Source organism: Punica granatum, chromosome 2, assembly GCF_007655135.1.
Source record: "Punica granatum isolate Tunisia-2019 chromosome 2, ASM765513v2, whole genome shotgun sequence".
In the NCBI taxonomy this organism is placed as follows: domain Eukaryota; kingdom Viridiplantae; phylum Streptophyta; class Magnoliopsida; order Myrtales; family Lythraceae; genus Punica; species Punica granatum.
In genome coordinates this window covers 13101916-13122726 of record NC_045128.1, presented here as the reverse complement: position 1 = coordinate 13122726, position 20811 = coordinate 13101916, and the positions used below count along the sequence as shown (strand labels likewise).

The 20811-nt window shown below is 32.4% G+C and overlaps 1 protein-coding gene across 3 annotated transcripts; it reads right to left on the bottom strand.

Moving 5' to 3' along the window:
• Positions 1-9230: 9230 nt before the first annotated feature.
• Positions 9231-16400, bottom strand: LOC116197336 (succinate dehydrogenase [ubiquinone] flavoprotein subunit 1, mitochondrial-like). Of its 3 annotated transcripts, XR_004155025.1 has the most exons (19): positions 16162-16400; positions 15599-15733; positions 14809-14976; positions 14267-14354; positions 13786-13932; positions 13556-13696; positions 12924-13009; positions 12517-12609; positions 12371-12434; positions 12103-12246; positions 12023-12025; positions 11625-11812; positions 11114-11288; positions 10863-11033; positions 10696-10765; positions 10494-10614; positions 10350-10387; positions 9589-9797; positions 9231-9479 (listed from the first exon to the last, which is right to left on the bottom strand). XR_004155025.1 is itself a non-coding variant. In XM_031527445.1 (18 exons), the coding sequence occupies exons 2-18, from the start codon at positions 15674-15676 to the stop codon at positions 9695-9697; spliced, it is 1878 nt and encodes a 625-aa protein (XP_031383305.1). In that variant the 5' UTR covers positions 15677-15733; positions 16162-16400; the 3' UTR covers positions 9481-9694. The 3 variants fall into 3 exon arrangements, 2 of the variants coding, with proteins under 2 accessions (XP_031383305.1, XP_031383306.1); XM_031527445.1 differs by lacking the exon at positions 9231-9479 and having other exon boundaries at positions 9481-9797; XM_031527446.1 differs by lacking the exons at positions 9231-9479; positions 12023-12025 and having other exon boundaries at positions 9610-9797; positions 16162-16399.
• Positions 16401-20811: the final 4411 nt, after the last annotated feature.

The window sequence follows — 20811 nt, the reverse complement described above, 5'->3', positions numbered from 1 at the left end:
GTTTTTTTATATGCATTAGTGTAGAGCGCTGACCCAGATTATATTATCATGAAAAGTAGAACGTTATGCCAGCGTGGCAGTTCCGCCAGCCCATGAAGTTTCAAAAAATGACCCCAAAACTTTTTGAAAAAGTCTTATAGTCATCTGTACAAACATATGGGTTAACATATCAATTCATGAACCCTGAATTAGACTTAGTATAAGCTATTAGTGCAATTAGAGATATTATAGGATATCTTAGGATCTTGTTTAGTGTAATTTCTCTTTTTCTTGAAAATCTAGGGATTTGTTTTTACGATTGTCTCATAACAGGAATACTCAAGCAAGGACCCCGTTGGTTCCTCTTGACAAAAATTGCAACGTGGATAAAGATTTGTGAAGAACAAATCAAGGTTTGGAAAAAACAAAAAGAGAATAATTTCATGAAGTTTCTTTGAGTGTTCCATGAAACCATACATACCTTCATATCACTGAGTCAAGCCATCCATTAGATTGTACATATTATAAGTTTGGTGCTGTGTGTAGTTTTTATGATGACAGTGACTTCATTATGCAAACGAATTATGAAGGTACATCTAACATGTATAATGGGCATGCTGCATACATGAGAGCAGCAGCGTCGTGTTTAGAGAATCATGAAGTGTCTAGGGTTTTATATATTACTTTTATGAAAATGACATTGATTGTAGCCATAAAGATCGCATGATAGCAGCTGTTGGGAAGGGAATGCTTGGCCAAATAATAACGCAGCGATTAATCTTTCTTCCCCTACTAATGTAATCAAGATAAGAACCAATCAAATTAACCAACAAGCAATAAATAAAAAGAAAAACACCGAGAATTTTTACGTACCGCTTGTTTAATTATATTATTATGATTAATAATAGATAAGAAAAAAATATAAATAAAATCATTTTTTTTTCCAATTGTTCATTCCCGGGAAAGAGGAAGAAGCAGATAGAACAAAGGCCTCCTCCTTCCGTCCGCTCTTCCCGAAGTGAGCCAATTGCATGTAGAGATATGTAGGGGCTTATAGTTTTATTGGTTGAAACGTATCGCTCATAACGGTTATATTGTAGGTTCGAGCCCTACTAAGGAAAACCCCAATGTGGGAAAAAACCATGAGATCGACTCTCCATTATCAAAGAAGATTACACAATGTTTTTTCATCAAGGGCAAATCTTTGAATCACCAAACTCAAGAGACACACTCTCTTAGATCACCCAAATATCAAAATTCGTCACCGACAACGGGGTGGAAGTCAGTTGAAATAACACTTACAGAGCTCGAATAGAAATTCTGATTGTTTAGAGTTCAGCCCCACGTGTAGTGAAGCCGCTGCCAAAGTTTCGTCCCGATCGGAGTTCGTTTGACGTTCTGATCGAGGGTTGATCTAGCTCTGGTCGCACAGGAAAAACTGTTTTGTTCTTCTCTGTATTCTGCCGCTTCTATTGTTCTGATCTAAAGCCCTCTCTACTCCTTGCTCAGCTGTTTTGCTGAAAAATTAACCCTCACAAAGGTGAGTCATTTGATCTATTAAAGTCCGATAAAAGCCTAACACGATTTGAACCTAACCGCAATAGTAGCCTGCACTAGAAAAACCTTGGATAATTATTAGACTGGCCCATATAATAATTTTGATAATGAAATTGTTGACTCTAGTTGGTATGATTACGGAGAAGCATTTGTAAATAGTTTGTTTGTAGATTCTAACACAAAAACATCTGTAAGTAGTTTGTCAGTAGATTCTGATTAGGTTAATAAAAATTTTCTGAAAATGACAACTCCTATTAAAAAGGAAGAGGCAGATGAAAGTCAAACATTTTGATCGAGAACTAGAAAAAGTTTGGGAGAAAACCAAGACCCGTCCATTCAATGGAAGTTTTTGTACTTATGCGTGACTAAAAATTCAGTCACGGCATGTAAGAATTTCCCTTTATGAGTAAGATGTACGTCCCGCCAACTAATCTGCATCTTTCTTTTTATGATAATTATTGTCTTTATCGTTATAAAAAATTTAAAACATAAAATAATTTTTCAATAGCAAATTTATATACGAGAGGCAACTTGAATAGCTATGTAGTCTACCCCATTATCTGTAATATATATCTATAATATTATATAAATTATAACGTTAAAAAGCTCATCCTTTGGTCTCACGTTCACATCCTTAAAATACCCTTACCTTAAACTTCTATTAATATCAGCTGTTAGATTGAGGTTATGACGATAATGACATAGTAAATAATAATAGGATATTTGTAGAAGAACTTTCAATTTTTTTTTAATGTTCTCTTTATAATATTCTCTTTACTTTTATGAATTTTATTCTTTTTTCTCTATAACTTCTTTAAGTGCAATCAATACTAGAGAATGATACGATATCTTTTTAGAATAAAATCTAAATGTTTTAGAAATTATTTCGTGCTCAATATATGAAGATTAGCGCCCATGTGGTATTAGGTATAGGGTACACAGGACCAATTACCCATGGGTTGCTATGGGGTAAAAGCTTATCGGTCAATAATTGTGTGATTGTAATTTATACAATACTCAATATAACACATAATCTCAACATATAGTAATAGTATTAATTGTTAAAAAAAATCTGAGATTTCTTATATGGCATATTGATTACTATATGTTATACAATGTAGAAACTAATATCTGCTTATTCTTTGTCCATATTTTATTTTTAATAGTTATAAAGTTATGTTCTATTTTATTAGGTCATTTTCTCAGTCAATATTTGTTAGGCTATTAAAATATATGAAAAGAATTTATCTTATATTCTTAATAAGAAACAAACTATTATGATATATCAGAACTTATTATATAACCAACCTGTGCACCGACAATTATCTGGTACTCAAAATTCCTTTCTAACATCTATTATTATATATATAACTTACCCAAAAAACTCCATTATATTTATAAAAAAAGTAATTCTCAATAAACCACATGTATAATCAATTTAATAAATTAATTTTCAAACAAATAAGAAAGTCCCTCTCTCTTAACACCCACATAAGTTTAGAACACATATATCAGTAAGAAAAGAAAAATATACTTGAAGTTACCCCTTATTGAGCTATTTTTCTTTCTATACACGTATAACTTGATTTTACATTATTACAATTTTATTTATGACGTTCAATCAATCGCTATTATTTTGTTATAAATTACTATTATGATATATTCATCTTTAATAATTTTTATATTACCACACATGGCACGTGTGTATTCTCCTCTATACCTATGAAAAGGAGAGAAAATACTTCAATAATCAATTAAGAATATGAAAAAAGTAGCAAAAATAATGATTAAAAAAATGACTAGACACATAATAAATTATGCAAGATTAATACTCCTTATCAAGCACCTTGTACTTATATGGGGTTAAATTATATTATGTCCAGTGAACTTTTAAGGTGTTCATGAGAGTCATAGAGAATAGTCAGTCAAAACGCAAACACCTTCATGATTAAAGGAAAAAAAAGTATCTACTTGAATTATAATTGTTCTATGAACTTGTAGAGTAGTGGAAAATAGTCGGTTAAAATTAGGATACCTTTTGTTATTAAAAAAAGAGAAAATATAAATAGTCGGCCGACACTCGGACATCCTTCATTATTAGAATAAGACAAAAGCGTGTGGTCAGAATATAATTGTCATGTGAACTTGGAAAATAAGATACTTTTCATTATTAAAAAAAGTAAAAACACATAAAAATACAAGATGGAAAATTTTATAAAATACATATTAGATATTATAATTTTTTCCAAAAAAAAAAGAAGTGGGTACGGGTGGGAAAATCCCACCCACCCACCACCTCTAATATGCGGACGTCAAATAATTTCTTTATATAATACTAACAATGTAAAAAGAGCATTTCTTACGTAAATATTTTATTTAATTATTATCATTTTAATTAAATTATTATTTTTTCTGATACTTATGATGTTAGTTAATAATACACATAATACAGTGCATAGCGCGAGCATGACATCTAGCTGAGTGTAATGTTCATTATTATTTCCCTTAAGTATCTCTAAATTTCTAAAAAATACATGTCTATAAATATTATTGTAATGTAAAACACCGAGTGTAAAAAGTTAATTTCAGAAAATTTTATTACATGTCTATATATTTATTGTGATGTTTTTATAAAAATTAAAATAAAACAATTCATATGGTAATTGGTTTAGTTATGCAAACATACTTGATTTCCAATTAAAAATACCACATATTCATTTGAGAAATTCATTGGTAAAATAACTAAAAATAAATTTACTATAATTGTGTTTTCAAACGTTACTTTTAATACCATAAGTTGCGCATCTAATTTTTATTTTTTATTAAAATTATTAAAATGCGAATATATTAAAAATAAGATGCTTCAATTATAATATTTATATTTATCTTTATATGTTTTAGTAGGATAGATATTATTATTATACTAGATTATTGAATCACACTACGCACGGAATTCTACATAATGTTGATGTGCAATATTTCTTTTTTACTCTGTTTATCTGCACTGAGTTTACATCTGCGTATTGTTCACACTCTAATAATATTTTTTTCAATTATTTACGAATAGGTGATTTATGAAAGAAAATAGAAGTTTGAGGGTGAGAACAATACATGAAAAGAGTTGGAGAGAAAATAGAAAAGGAAGATATAGGAGCAGAACTGCCAGAACATGGGATTGGGAAATGGGCGAGCAGTTTCTGGGAATAAGAGCGGGGAAAAAAATTAAGTGGATAAGAAAATTTTTCCATTAACTTCTTTCAGACTGAAAATGAAGGGTATATTGAACTTTTTATACAGTTTGTAATTATAGAAAGACCCCAAATCCTCCCTTTATATAATAGTATAGATCATAAATTCATCTTACATATAATTCATATAATGCATAAATACAAGAGATGCGGAGGACGATTAGCCGTAGGAATTGCTCAAAGAAATCTATGTGGAGACTCTTGTTGAACAAATAGAAGTGTTTTATCACGCAATAATGAGGAATCTAGATTAATAGTATATATAGATATATAAAAGGATAACATGTTTCTTCAATTTCAACATTTCAAAAATATTCATATACCTTCGTAACTTTTCTATGCACCTTTTTGGCTCGCAATTTTTAGTAGCATATTTTCATTATATATATATACACATATATACATATACATATTGACTCTTTTCTATTCATTACTGGTTTTCGACATTTTATTGCCTCACATCTCTCTCGACCGAGTTAGCATTTCATCACATGTATGTTTGCTCTATTATTATTTCATCGATTTATAGTTTCAAAATTTCGTTGCACCGTATGTTCATTTTTAACGTCTATTATCCCAACAGGTTCTTACATTTTTGTCTCACCGCTATGAATCATGTGGTTGTTTTCAAAACTTTATGTTTTCTCAATTTTTAATTAAAAAATTAGCCGCATCCTTCGTAAAATTCTACCTTTCTTTTCATATTTTTACTCACACACTATTGGTAGGCTATGTTAATATGAACTTTTCTCATACACTTTCGACTTTCTATTCATCATTCATTCTCAACATTCGGTGCCTCACATTTTCTATCGTATATTGCCTCAATCAAATTAAACTTTCTACATCTCTTTTAAAGTACGACAATTTCCAAACTATTTTTCCATTTTTTTTCCTTTTCACCTTTGGTAAATTAATAGTATTATTATTTTACGGTTTATTCAACAGATACGAATGCCACCAAACATTACATCTTTTTCATTGCATGGCATCCTTTCATTCGTTTTAAATGAAAAAGTTATTTACACGTACTCTTTCTCATTACTTTTCAATTTCAATGCACCATTTCATACTTCTTCACTATAAAAACTACATAGCATATTATTTCTAATAGTTATTCACTTTGACGAACACATCAAATATAAAATAACTTCTCCATTCAGTGCTCACGGTTCCTCGCTCCCATTTCCTATTTACATTTGTATTTTTTTATTTTCTCTTTCGGTTTTTAATTGCTTCTCCTTTTAATTATTCATATTCTTTAACTTTACTAATCGTTGGAAAAAATTCCCACATTCTTTCTTTTCTTCCATAATCTTTTTTATTTTTTTCAAGTTTCAAATACCAACTTATACATTTTTTTCTCATGACCTTTCAAGGTATTATTTCATACTTTTTCACTATAAAAACTATCTAGCATGTTTTTTCCCATAATTATTCACTCTGACGAACATATCAAATATGAAATAATTTCTTCATTCAATGCTCATTGATCCTCCCTCCTTTTTCCTATTTACCTTTGAATCGATGGATTTTCAAAATTTATATTAAGAACTTTTAAAAATTATTTTATAGATAGATATTTTATGATGAGTTACTGATATATATATATATATATATCTTGTGATTAATTCCTTTCGAAAATACCAAAGAAATTTAAGTAATTTTTTGATGAATTTTTCAACATTTATATTAATTTATTTAAAAATGTATTTAAGACATTATGTTGCCGGTAATTTGTTTCAAAGTCACAATGAAATCTTTTATGAGATTTTATGGATATAAAAATATGCATTTGGGAGAATAAAAGTAAAGAAAGAGAATAAGGGTTTCAATGAAAAGTGATACTATATTATTAATTTTTTAAATTTTATTTTGTTTTCTCTTATCTTAAATTTTTTCTTTTCTCCCTATTCTTATTATCTTCTTTTTCTTCCATCCACAAACATCGGCTACCATTTTATCCATTGCCACTATAGTGCTTACCACCACCACTTACTAACATTAATGTTGCACTAGCTTAGAGTCCTTATGTTGTCGATGTCCTCCCTTCACAAACTCTAGGTACATTTTCATTATTGCTCATCAAGGATACGTGTTTAAAAAAGGAGGGATAAGTTGCTTTAAAGTAAATCTTATCTTGATTATATATACAACTTATTAGTTTGAAGCTGAAATTAAATTTACTCTTGTGCTTAGGCGGGATCTAAAGTGTATTTTTATAATTTTTATTTTAGTTATTTAAGTATAAATTATAATATATAGCATGAATTACTAAAACAAATTTATATATTCATAAAATTGGGTTCGATCAACTTTCTTCCAATTTTCTTTCTATGACACTCAATCCTAACCCTTAAGGTCTTTAATTTTCGGAATTTTTTTATTCATTTAGGTTGGGTTTTTCTAAATTTTCAAATTATGTATATCATTGCAAAACTATTTGTGAAAATAATATTTCTCTTAAGTCTTAATTATTTTGTAAAATTTTATTGAAAATTTAAATTCACTTCTCCATTTTTTTCTTTAGAATATTGTATTGAAATGAAAGATCAAGTCATAAAAATATATCAACTGAAAACATTTTCTTGAAATAAATTATTTTTAATTGCATCAATTTTATTTTTTAAAGATCATTTCTATTATTTTAATTGTACTAAATTTTAATTATTCATACATTAGACTATGCACCAACGGTACACGCAGTATGAAAAAAAAATATAGTGCAGAACGTTGCCTATGTATTTTCATCATTATATACGATTTGTGATTATAGATAGTTGTGCTATTATTAAAAACTTAAAAAATTGTGATAAATTTGAAAAAAAAAATTAGTGAAAGAAAAGAAAATTAACTTAGGTTAAGATAGAGATAGAATGGGTGTGGAAGAGAAATATGTACAAAGTAGAGTGGAAAATGACCACATGTGAATTGATAGGAGAGCGAGATAAAAGATATGAAATTAAAATTTGAGCAGTTTTATAGTTTTATTATTACCTTCAGTTTTACTATTTTTCAACCAACTAAAGAGTAATGAGATAGTTTCATAAAATTATACAAAAAACTGATACATATACTTAGATATAATGATTTGTCATTAGTATGTTAATTTTGTATATATTTTATATTATAAATATGCAAATACTATTAGCAATATATATTATTATATACATAAATATGTTTTCATTGAAATTAATATTATTTATTTAAAATATTAAATTACATGAAATATTTTTTGTGAGTATTATTAGTTACTTTTAATAATTTTTATTTTAAATTTAATATTTAAATACCCATGGGATTCACTTGTAGATTTCCATATGCCATGTTTACAATGTTTGTGACATGTTAGAAAAATCCGTTTAAATTGACAGGAAAGTAATAGCATGCTAGACGTGATGCAAAACTCATAATTTGTAATTTTTTATGCAACTAAAAAATTCGTGCTAGAAATAATAAAAAGGGGCTTTTTTTTTTACTTTCTTTTGCGCTCATCAACCCTCAAAGATATTTATTACTTTTAAATTTTATTATTTATTAATTAAAATAAAAAAAAAAAACAAATTTCTTACTAAAAGAAAATACTATTAATTTACTTATAATTTATCTGTTTCTTTTTAGAGTTTTTTTGGTTTTGAACTCATGAACATTTTGTGGCCCATTATTTCATGTAACCTTTTACGAGATTTTTTTTATTGTTCGAATATATGTATTTTAACCTTATTAAAGAATGTTTTACCTACAATACACGTATAAATTCACTAGTATATATATATATATATAAGAAATTATGGGTGGTTCTATTCCTAAGGGTATCTTCACTTTCAAAGAGTATTCTTTTTGAAGATTTTTTTAAAAAAATTGAGAACGGCAAAAATATGTTTTAGATTGAAATAAATTGATTTTTCCATGAAAGTTTTCTTATCCACTATTCCAAAATATACATACATTAGAGAAGCTTTTAAAAAAAAAATTGTTAAAGACATAGCTTTTACAATTTCATGAACTGGGTGCGCTTCCTGGTAATAGAATTTGTATTCTCCTCCTCTTTACGGAGGATAAAGCTGCTTATTACTCGACCAACACTTTGTTAATATGTTAGAGAAGCTCTTTTTTTATTATTTAATTCTCCAGCTTTTCATTTGTCCATTATTTCCTTTTTTATTTTGTAATTTATGGATTTCCTTTTTTACTGGTCTTTTCTATTTATAATTTATTATCTTTTAATTGTGATTACTCCATCTGTTTTCCCGGGCCCCCTCCGCCAAGTAGAGGGAGATCCGAGAAGAGGAAGAGGAGGGACAATAGAAAAGCCGAGGGATATCGAGTTTTTGGTCCAGTAAGAAGTGAAGGATATAAATAAAATGACATTAAATCTCACTAATCGGAATTGATCTAACTGAATTTCGAGGGGACGTATGCCACTAGACACAAGGAATTGTCTAAAATGTCCATAATGATAGGGCTTCATCTTCAATTCCTATTAATATTCCAAACAACATAACATCAGAACAATGTTCTGGTTTTCCTGGTCACAACAACATATCAAAACATTCGGGTTGTGATCGAGCTGTGCATTGGCGGGAAAACCTACTTTAACCAAATGGGACGTCATTAAGAATATCAAGAGGCCAGGTCTAAGGTTAGAAACGAACCGCCACTCAAGAATCAATCACCAACAAACTATTTACCAGACTGCAAGAAAAAAAATGTTTCCGGCTGTCAGATTCTAATTATTCTCATAGATGATCAGTTTCGAAACAGGTATGAATGCAACAATTATTATTTCCGGGAAAATGCTCACCGCGAAACTATTTATTGCAGTCCAATCGTTTACACCCTTGCAGGACTTGAGATATTGCATTCATGTGAACAAAAATCAACCATCATTCCATCTGCTAATCATATATCTAGTAGACACGAGCTTTTGGAGGGAACGATTCGACTTCATCGTCTAATGTGTTCATATGTACAGGCCTGTAATCTAGCCGGACCTTTTCATTGTCCCAGTATCTGCAAAAGTGGGTGTATATTATTAGTAAGGAATCGAACATCTGGCAGCACCGATAACTGAAAGAAAACTCACCAACAAAATAATTCTATAGTCTTTATCACGTATTTGATGTTACACATGGAACTGCATGTAATTCAATCTCTTTCCTTGAATTTGTTTCACAAGGCGTGGCCATATGAGCTTTCATGAGAAGGCTTCTGCCAATCTAATTCCATCCCCATGAACTTCATTTGCATTGACAATTCACTCCAAGAAAACACAAATTTCCTATGGTCTCATCATAATATAATGCTAGTCCGATATGCGGGTTCCATACTTAAATTTGAGAAGATATGAGATGATCAATCAAGCAACTTCCCTACAAACTGAAGCTAAGTAGTCATTACTTAAGTGTCCTAAAATATCTCAACCAAATAACCTATAAAAGCAAATCACTCACTCTTTACGCTGAAGCAGAACATTTAAGTCATATGAACAGATCTAAGGAAGCCACTATCACAAGCAAACAAGCATGCAACAAGGCTGAGCTTACAAGAAGAAAAGGTGCTTACCCTAATGAGTGCTTCATCCAGTTTTCGTCATCCCTCGTCTGCGAAATCAGACCAAAACGTTCCGTTACTAATAAATTAACACCCCAAGGAAAGGTGGCAAACATAAAAGAATCGACAGATTAAATTTTAGGAAGCTAAACCCACCGTAAAATCTTCACGGGCATGCGCTCCTCTGCTCTCTTTCCTTGCTTCAGCAGAGTGCATCGTGATGCTGGCGTTAATTAAAAGGTTTTCCAGCTCCAAGGTTTCAATCAAGTCAGAGTTCCTGCAGGTAAATTCACAGTAATCTTTATTATAATACAGCAAAAAACCCTATCATCGACATCTTCTTCAGAGCAATATTTACCATATCAAAGTCCGGTCTTTCAATTTAACATCATGGAAACTCTCCCATGCCTTGTCAATTAACTGACAACCTGAAAAGAAAAAAGCCAAGCTCAGCTACTTAAGTGTTTTTGTTGAGGGGGAATTGTAAGCTGGAGGGGCAGTGAATAGGATAAAAGGAGAACTTACCTTCCTCTAACGTCTCTTGTGTACGGAAAACTGCAGCATTGTTTTGCATCACTCGTTGCATATTTAGTCGGATCTTTGAAGTTGGGAGTGAGCCATTGGAATTCCTAATCTTGTCCAGCCAAGAGATGGTCTTCTCACCAGCATCCTTCTCCAGAGGCTTTTGTTTCTCACCTGCGAATGAAGACATAAGTTAAATCTCTGACAAATTCATCTTAATAACTTACCAGAAGAATCAAGAGATTGAAGCTCGCCTGGCCTGTGAATCTCCGCTACCCTATTAGCACAAGCTCGTCCGAAAACAACAATGTCAAGGAGGGAATTTGCACCGAGACGGTTAGCACCATGAACAGATGCACATGCTGCCTCTCCTGCAGCCATCAGTCCAGGAACTACTGCATCTGGATCATTACCTTTGATGGTAACAACCTGGAAAATGAATATTTACCATTAGGAGATTGATACTTATGTAATTTCCTCAAAAATATAACCATCTTCTTTTCCCTCAATGGTCATCAGTAGTAAAGGTATTGAAGATAATTGTACAGTATGGTCCTCAATTTAGAGTAAGGGAAGAGAGAAAAGAGCACTAAAACCATCAGTAACCATTTGAAAAATAGAATTTGTACTATTTAGGTTGCTTTATTTTATTCTTAATAAGAAAATGAATCAAAATTTACAAGCCCCAAATTTAGTGAGAGCATTCAAATCATCTCGGGGGGAAATTAGAGTGGAAAACCAAATATTGAACAAGATTTGACTCACCTCCCCATGGTAATTCGTTGGAATTCCACCCATATTATAGTGCACAGTTGGTAGGACTGGGATAGGCTCTTTTGTCACATCCACGCCAGCAAAAATAGCAGCAGTTTCTGAGATACCAGGAAGCCGCTCCTTAAGTACGTCCGGAGGCAAGTGATTCAAATGAAGATATATGTGGTCCTTCAGAGGTCCTGCAAAATCAACAGCAATGTCACAATTAGAAAAATGAGTGACTTGGGATTTGAAGACATACAATCACACAGATGCTTAGTCTTAGCCTTCTAGAGTCAGCTTAATGGCTGGCACAACATAAAAGGAAAAAAAGAAATTAAACAGGATTTCTTGGCGAAGATGGGGAAATAAGCTCTTTTTCTGCATATATGCCTCTTATAAAGGCCCACCTTCTGCAAGCATAAAATAAATATGAGACCAGTTCCACAATCATCATTCTTGCATATTTGATCCTTGAAGTAAAACATACCTACACCACGACCTTCCCGTATCTCCATTGTCATGGACCTTGAGACAACATCTCTTGAGGCAAGATCCTTGGCAGTAGGGGCATAACGTTCCATGAACCTCTCACCTTCACTGTTCCTGAGAATACCACCTTCACCTCGAGAACCTGTATATAACAATAAGATCAATACTGCTCTGAATGATCAATGAATTTCAAGCACGAATAGGTTGAAATTTATTGAAAAGAGAGCCCGCAATATTCCACTGATCATTAACTTAGAACTACCCACCTTCTGTAATGAGGCACCCAGCACCATATATTCCTGTTGGATGAAATTGGACGAACTCCAGATCCTGCAAACAGATTGCCAATAAGAACAAATAATGCACAAACATATTCTCAAGAAACAATGAATTCAGAAGCAAGAAAACACACCTGAAGAGGCAGGCCAGCACGTGCAACCATTGCATTGCCATCCCCGGTGCATGTATGAGCTGATGTTGCAGAAAAGTATGCTCTGCCATAACCCTACAGGACAAGAGGGGAAAATTCTAAATGCCATTGCTTTTTGGAAGCATGAAACCAAAAGACTAACAGCATAGTAGGTGGAATAAAAGAAAGTAAAAAGGGAACTTTATAAAGAAGGAACTTTTTCCCACTTCTAAAAATAAGTTTTCTACTTAAAAACCAAGAAAGTGGGAAGGAAAAAGGGAATCCCCTGAGGATGCCACATGGACACCCATGGGAATATGTTTTTTCATCAAGATTCATCATCCGAAGAGTCGTAATAATGACTAGTTCGAAAACCAGGAGTAGGCTTATGTGGACCATTTAAACAGTACCCCAGTTGCTAGAATTGTTGAAGCAGCATGGAATCGATGTAGAGTGCCATCCTCCATGTTCAGTGCAATTACTCCTTGACAGCTACCTAAGTAACATAATAAAAAAATCAGTTCACTCATTTTATTCTACTTTTGATTATTAATTGCACATTATACAAAACTTCCTCCATTCATCACACATAAATGGGCAAAAATTAATGGTACATATAAACGAATAATCACGGGATATAAGAGCAAGACAGACATGCAGAAGTGCAGATTGATAGTATTTTTGATGAATTGTACAGATTAATAGCTAAATGGTTTAATAAAATGCTCGAAACAAGAACTTAATATGGAAAAGACTAACATGCCTCATGAGATCTTTTTTTCCTTCTATATATTTAGATATATATAAATATGAGAAGAATATGCTTTGATTCATCATTGCATGATAAAGACATCCATTTCTATACCATTCATTGACTTCTGCTATGATTCTCCAAGACTTCCATCCACCTTCTCACACTAGCTCTTGCACTCTCTCTACAGTAGAAATGGATGCTTTGAAGCATGATAATCCAATGGATCAATTATTATGATGCCAATAATTGACAGTGGAGATCCTCTCGAAAGAGTCAGCGTTTACATACCATCACTATTCATCAATAGCTCCAACGCAAAGTACTCCACAAAGAATTGTGTATTATGCTTCATAGCTTGACCATAAAGAGAATGCAGCAATGCATGTCCTGTTCTGTCTGCTGCGCACGCACAACGATATGCTTGTCCACCTACAGCAATAACAACATACATGAACCTAAGTGTTCTAGTTCGATCTTTGTCCCCTAATTGCAGATTAAATTCTTCAAATCTGTTTTACCTTTTCCGAAGTTAAGGCTCTGACCACCAAATGCACGTTGATAAATCTTTCCATCTTCCGTTCGAGAAAATGGTAGCCCATAATTTTCAAGCTCAATCACTGCTTTAGGTGCCTCTCTACACATGTACTGAATTGCATCTTGATCACCTGTACAAACAAATTTTGTTGCCATTAAGCAGAAGGAAGATGGGCATAATTTATTCAAAGAGATATCAAAATGAGCATTATGCTCGTGCTTTAAAAGACCAATATGTTTCTGAAACACACATTTAAATTAAACTAACATTTAAGGGAGGCGCTTTCATTACTCAACATAAAACCACCAGCAAAACCCATGCATAGCAGATTACCAGATAAAGATACAGATGAAAGATTAAAGGAGAGATGTCCAAATGAAACTTCTGCAATGCTGACAACTGCTTATGTAGACCAACATTACATTCCATTTCTCCATTTCTAGATAATATATCAAAAATGATACCTAGCCAGTCACTCCCCTTTACAGTATCATACATGTGCCACCTCCAGTCATCTTCAGTCATGTTTCCAAGCGCAGCATTTATACCACCCTATACAGAGGTTTATGTTCAGAGACGCAAAAAAGCAAAACAAGAAATACCAGACAGACAGTAAAATGGAATCAATGCTTAGAAGGCAAATATTTCAATACATTATCCACAAGAACTAACAAGGAACAGTGACAGCATGGAATAATGTCAGGCCTAGTTAATAAAATGACCACACAAATGAATATGGTGATCCAAGACTCTCAGTATAGCCAACACAACAGAGTCCAATAATTTAAACTTATGAGCATAAAGACAGATCCAGATTATGTTCATCTTCCTTCAATCATAAAACATATTAGATGATCCCAAACACATGACTATCATGTGAATTGCAAGTAAGTCCAGAAACTGCTACCCATATGCTGGGAAGCACTCAGTTGCTACACTCCACATACATATAAAGACATCTATGAAAAGTAATTAAAACACTATAGCCAAAGCTTTTTTCTGATACCTGAGCGGCCACTGTATGTGAGCGAGTTGGGAAGAGCTTGGTGATGCAGGCTGTGTTAAATCCATGTTCAGAGAGTCCAATCGCTGCTCTCAGGCCAGCGCCTCCTGCTCCCACAACAACTGTATCGTATGTATGATCAACTATGGTGTATGGGAAGCTTGCTGAAGTCTGCCAAAACCAGAGAGCACATTGTTTGAGAAACTTTGATTGATGAAAGAGAAGTTAAAAGCCAAATATTTCCCTTGAAAGTGATCCAAAAAATCAGAAATCTACATATATTATAGTCCAAAAGCTAAACAGAGATGTTTCTTGAGCTCCAACAATAAATGACAAAAATATCTCAATTCGAAGCATCCAAAGCCATAACAAACTCAGAAGCTCTTGGACCCAATAAAATGAGGAGAGGAGAAATTCCTTCACCATGATTCCTGACTTTCCTCATCATCAATTGAAAGAAGAAGCAAAAATCAAAACTTGAAGGAATAAGAGATGCCGCCTGGCCGCACAAGTACAAGTATTGAAAATAATCAGGCAATGCGATCTACACATTATCTAAGCCTAACAAATCCACCACCTTCCTTGCAGCTCCAACAATTGCCTCAGCTTCAGGAGAGCCAAGAGCAACAGTTCCCGACAAAATAGCAATGGGGAGAATACAGTTTCCAGTTAATGAGGGGTCAAACAGCACAGACATGAAGATGAACCGTGGCAGACTCTGCAGCGCCTACAGAATCACCCAGAGATCTACAATTCTATCGAAACGGAATGAGGTGGGAAGGAGGATGATTACCGAGGTGGAGGAGAAGAGCCTGGAAACGCTGGATTTCAGGCTCCTCGATGCTCGAAGGCCATGAACACAACGCCACATCTTGATGCGGGTGCTGCTGCAGATTCTACTAATCACTGCTCCTCAAGAACTAGAGGCCTGAGACCCAAGATAACAAATTATTCTCAAACCACGTTTCTTGGACAGTTGACAGGTAATCAGTATTCAGCTGCAGAGCTCAATTCAACTGATCAGAGCTGTGCTAAATCAAAATTCAACATGGGAATGGCAACTTAATCAAATTCAAATCGACAGAAAGCACGACTTTTCACCGAAAAACTTCGAGGGCTCCTTCAAAGTTCGAGACTTGACCCCTTAATTTAACCACATTTGATTTTTCTGAAACAACAATGCACAAAGAAATCGAAAGAACTAAATGGGTTTTTTCACGTCAAGGAATTCAGAGGGCCGGCTTCATCACAATAATCAATTCTCAGATACAAATTTGAGCTTTACACTCGATTGGTATGATCAACGTTCGTTCAGTAAGATCAATGTCAGAAGGGAACAGAGGGTAGCAACCGAACCGTTTGATTGGCAACTTCAATGGCTTCACCAAGGTTGGAGTCTCGGAATTCAGTGGAGACCATGGACCTGAGGAGCTGAGAGTGATCCACACGCTTAGAAAGAGAGAGCGAGAGAGATGGGGGCAGAGTTTGAAGGGGAGGAGTCGGTGACGAGGAGCCGCCGCCGCCGACGGTGAAGAGCTGCCGACGAATTTAGTGGGGAAGACTTTGAAGGGGAGGGGTGGATTGGGGGAGGAGAGAGGAGAAATGGGAGTGGAAATAGGAAAAGATGTTTTTGTGATTGCCCCCTAAATTCAGGGGAATTTTCTGAAAGTGCCACCCCGTAAATTCTTTTCCACTACAGCCCCTAGCCATGGACAAATAATAGCTTCTCAATTTGGTCCATTCTTTCACTCATTTTTGGGACAATAATGGTGCGTTTAATTTTAGAGTTAAAGTAAGTTTGATTTTTATTTTTATTTTGATTGTAGAAAAGAACAAATGAGATGAGATTATAAATTTGACTTGGAAAATATGTATTTTTGTTGTGTAGTGTGTTGAGTTAAAATCAAAATTATAATTCTAAAATCAAACTTACAAATCAAATGGGGCCTATATAGTGAGGGGCGGCCAGAAACTGTCGCTTAAAGTGGAAATCGCAAAATGAGGCCCTCCATTTATTCAATGAAATTAATATTAATATATAGTTTCATGTAAATTTAAGTTTTCCAACTTTTTTGAGATGTAAAATTACTTATTAAATCTTTGTAATCAATTTGGTCTAACATTTCTTTTTCAATTGATAATAAAGCCAATCTATTTAATCTTTCTTGAGACATTGTAGATCTTAAGTAAGATTTTTTATTAACTTTGAAATTTTTCTTTCAGCCCAAACTATTGTCATAGGAATTGTTAACATTATTCTATAGACAATATAAGCATTTGGAAAAGAATCAAACCTTTTTATATGATCGAGTGTGTCGCTTGGAGTATTATCTTCTCCTTGTATGATTTCTCTTGATACTTTCATTCCGAAAATAAATCTAAACCATTTATGATAAAATTACCATTATGTCTTAAGGAACATACAAGATTAAGGCATTATTTCTTTCAAACTTTCACGGTCTAATGGCCTCAATTTTTTACCATTATATAGAAAACCAAAAATATTGCATACATTTGGAATTGTTTTCAAATCTAGTTAGAAATGAAGAATTAGCTTGGTTTACTATATATAAAAAAATAATTAATTCTAAAAGATTCTTCAATATATTTTTTTTTGTTTTATTATTAATATTTTCATGGGAAAAAGTCACTTTTGGTCCTCAACCGTGGTTGCTTTTTCATTTCCGTCTTAAACCTCTTTGTTTTTTGTTCAATTTCATCCAAAACGTTATAGGAATAATGGAATGATAGATTTCTTGTATTGTAATTCAGATTTTACCAATACACAAAGAGGACATTGGATGATTGACTATTAAAAAGATCAGGAATAGATGAATTAGAGTTAAACACCAGCTTCATGTTTTGGTTGACGATTATTAATGATTCATGGACATTATCGATTACCAAATGCTCTAAACAGACCCATGGACTACGGAACGGTACCAAACTCAACCCATCCGATATCGATTCTCAAGTTAAGATAGAGCCGCCATGTTTAAAGTTGGTAAATGAATCAATGTAAATTGCAATTCAAGAAAATCACACAAGGGTAACTCTAGTTACCGATCTTTAGTCGCTATAGAGATTCCAAACTCGATGAGAGACTTGATTGTTCAAATCATGGATATTTGCAATATATGTGCTCTTTGATATCAGTCAACAATAAATCGAAAAATAAAGAAAAACATGACTATCCAATACTGACGACCTCGGGAAATAAAATAAATAAGATAGTCAACAGTCATTATAGCAAAAAAACGTTGCTGCAAAAAAAGTTCTGTTCGTGCAGAAAATTGAAGAGCAAGGAAGCTCATGAGCAATATGCTCATATTGACTGACTGGGACTCTCTTGTCTCAATGGAGTTGGAGTCGATGTCTCTTTTGGTATTCAAAACAAAAAATTTCTCCACCTTCATCCAAATTGAGTAGGCAACGAAAACCCACATGGAGATATAGAGAAAATTGAGGAGCGAGGCAATCGGTGACTTCATCGACGGAATTATGCCCTCCTTCGTCGAGTTGGACATAGAGAGCAGCGGCATCGACAACCCTTTGGCTGGGGAGGTGGAAAGAATTCCTAAAGAATGTATCAATATATGATATGAATGCGAATCTTCGGCAGAGAATGGAGAAGTGTATAATACTGTAATTGGATAATAAAGAAGAAACGAAAAGGCGCAACCGTGTGTAATAAAAGGTAAATTGTTTTGTTTTATAATATAAAACTGGACGAAAAGCCCATGCAGATGTCGCATATATGTATTGAAAAAATAATGGTATAATTATAGGGATATATAGGCATCATAAAATTTAATCGTGACGAATTTTTTTCTATGAAGAAGTTAATTTCAATCTTCTTTTTCAATTGTGGCAATTTATTTTATTAAAGTTTATTTTTAAACTATGCTTATGTAATATATATATATATATATTATATAAAATATAAAAGACTTTTCAACTTCTATAACTCATAATATTTAGAGTTTCATGAGTAACGTGGTACGATAATAACAAGTTATTTTCTATATAATGATTGATAAGAATTTCAAAAGTCACTTAATCATAAGCATCTATATCCTTCATGATACCATCCCATAAGTTGCTTTAGCTTTTATAATTTGTTTTGGGTGAAATAACTTATATAATTTATATAGATGAGACGTATCATGAACAATCTATAATGTTTAATTCAATTTAACATTTGAACATTTTAAAAACGCATTTACTGCCAATTTGTAATCCTTACGTAATTCACCTGCGTTAATAATTAATAGGGGGAGAGGCGACGTTCTTTTTCTGAGTGAATGTGTGGGTCAACTTGATTATGTAATATAGAGTTAGAAAAAACTATCAGCTTCAAAAATCATATTGCCATCTATTTGGTCCTTTAACGATTTTGCATTCAATATGGTCCTTCAAAGATCTTATTGCCATCAATTTGATTTTTCAAAGATTTTTACCATCAATATGGTCCTTTGAAAATCATATTACCATCAATTTGGTCATTCAAAAATTTTTGCCATCAATATGATCCTTCAAAGATCGTTCTGTCCATCAAATTAATCCTCCGTTAAAAACAACATTAGTATTGCTTAACCCCGTCAAATAATTTCCATAAAAAATAAAAACAAAAAAAAAATATATCTGCTGAAACAAAAAATCGGCAATATTTCTCACTCCAATACATATTGAATAGTAAAAATAGATTACTGCCTTATAAAAAAATAAAAAATGAAAAAATAGTAAGTTCGGTCGAATAAAAGGAAATAGTTAATAATTTAAAATAAAATTCCTTATAAAAGGAAATAAAAGTCCTTCCAAATTGAATAAATTTGAAAATAAAAGGAAAATAATTTTCGGTCAAATACAAAAGGCAAATAGTAAGTAATTAATCATTAATTAACAAATCAATTCCAATGTGCCTTCTTTCAAGGGAAACAATAAACGACTGCCTTATAGAAAATAAAGAAATGAAAAAAAATAAATGTTCGTCTTCCAAATTGAACAAATTTTAACATAAGAGGAATATAATTTTCGGCCGAATACAAATAGTAAATAGTAAGTATTTAATCATTAAATGTCAGAGTGTTATTAGTTTAGAAAGAAAATCAACCCATTCAAATATGCTCATTTAACAAAATATAAAAAAGGAACTTTAAGGAAAATAAAAGCAGGTTTTATTCTTTCGAGGAAAACAACAATTGACTGCCTTATAAAGAACTAGAGAAATGAAAAAATAAATAAATACTTGGCTTCCAAATTGAATAAATTTGAAAATAAAAGAAAAATAATTTCCGATCAAAAACAAAAGGTAAATAGTAAGTAATTAATCATTAAATGAAAAAGTGCTATTAATTAAGAAAGGAAAACTATGGGCGGGAATTTTTTAGAAGAATAACAAAGAAACAAATAATAAATTGCTGCCTTTCGATTTGAATAAATTGGAAAATAAAAAGGACAAAATTTTATGATCGATTAGAAAAAAAACTAGACAATAAACGCATGAATAATAAATGCCAGCCTTAAAATTGAAAACTCAACTATATATACAAAGGCTCACACCATAAATAAACCCGCATTATATCTAAATTTCGGACTCAGATTCGGATTACATCTAAAATTTGGCTTATATCTAATTTTATGATCAGTGATTTCAGCTATGAAGTACCTAAATAAGTGAGTTCTCACTAATTTCAACAAATTTTCAAATTCGATCATTTGGTTTAAGTAAGTGTAGTTTAATCATGGATTAAATTAAATTTTTTTTTGTTCTCTTTGATGATTATGTAGGAAAAATGCATCAAGTGATAATCAATATTCCTTTCTTGACGAACTATCTCTAAATAGAGAGGATTGTAAAATTGAAGTACGTGTGTCTAGACTATGGGATACTTCAAATAAAAATAAACAATTAATCAGTACAGACATTGTTTTGATTGATGCGAAAGTTCATGAGTCTCTACCTATAATTTTTACAATACTCTATATAACTAAAATTTAGTTGGG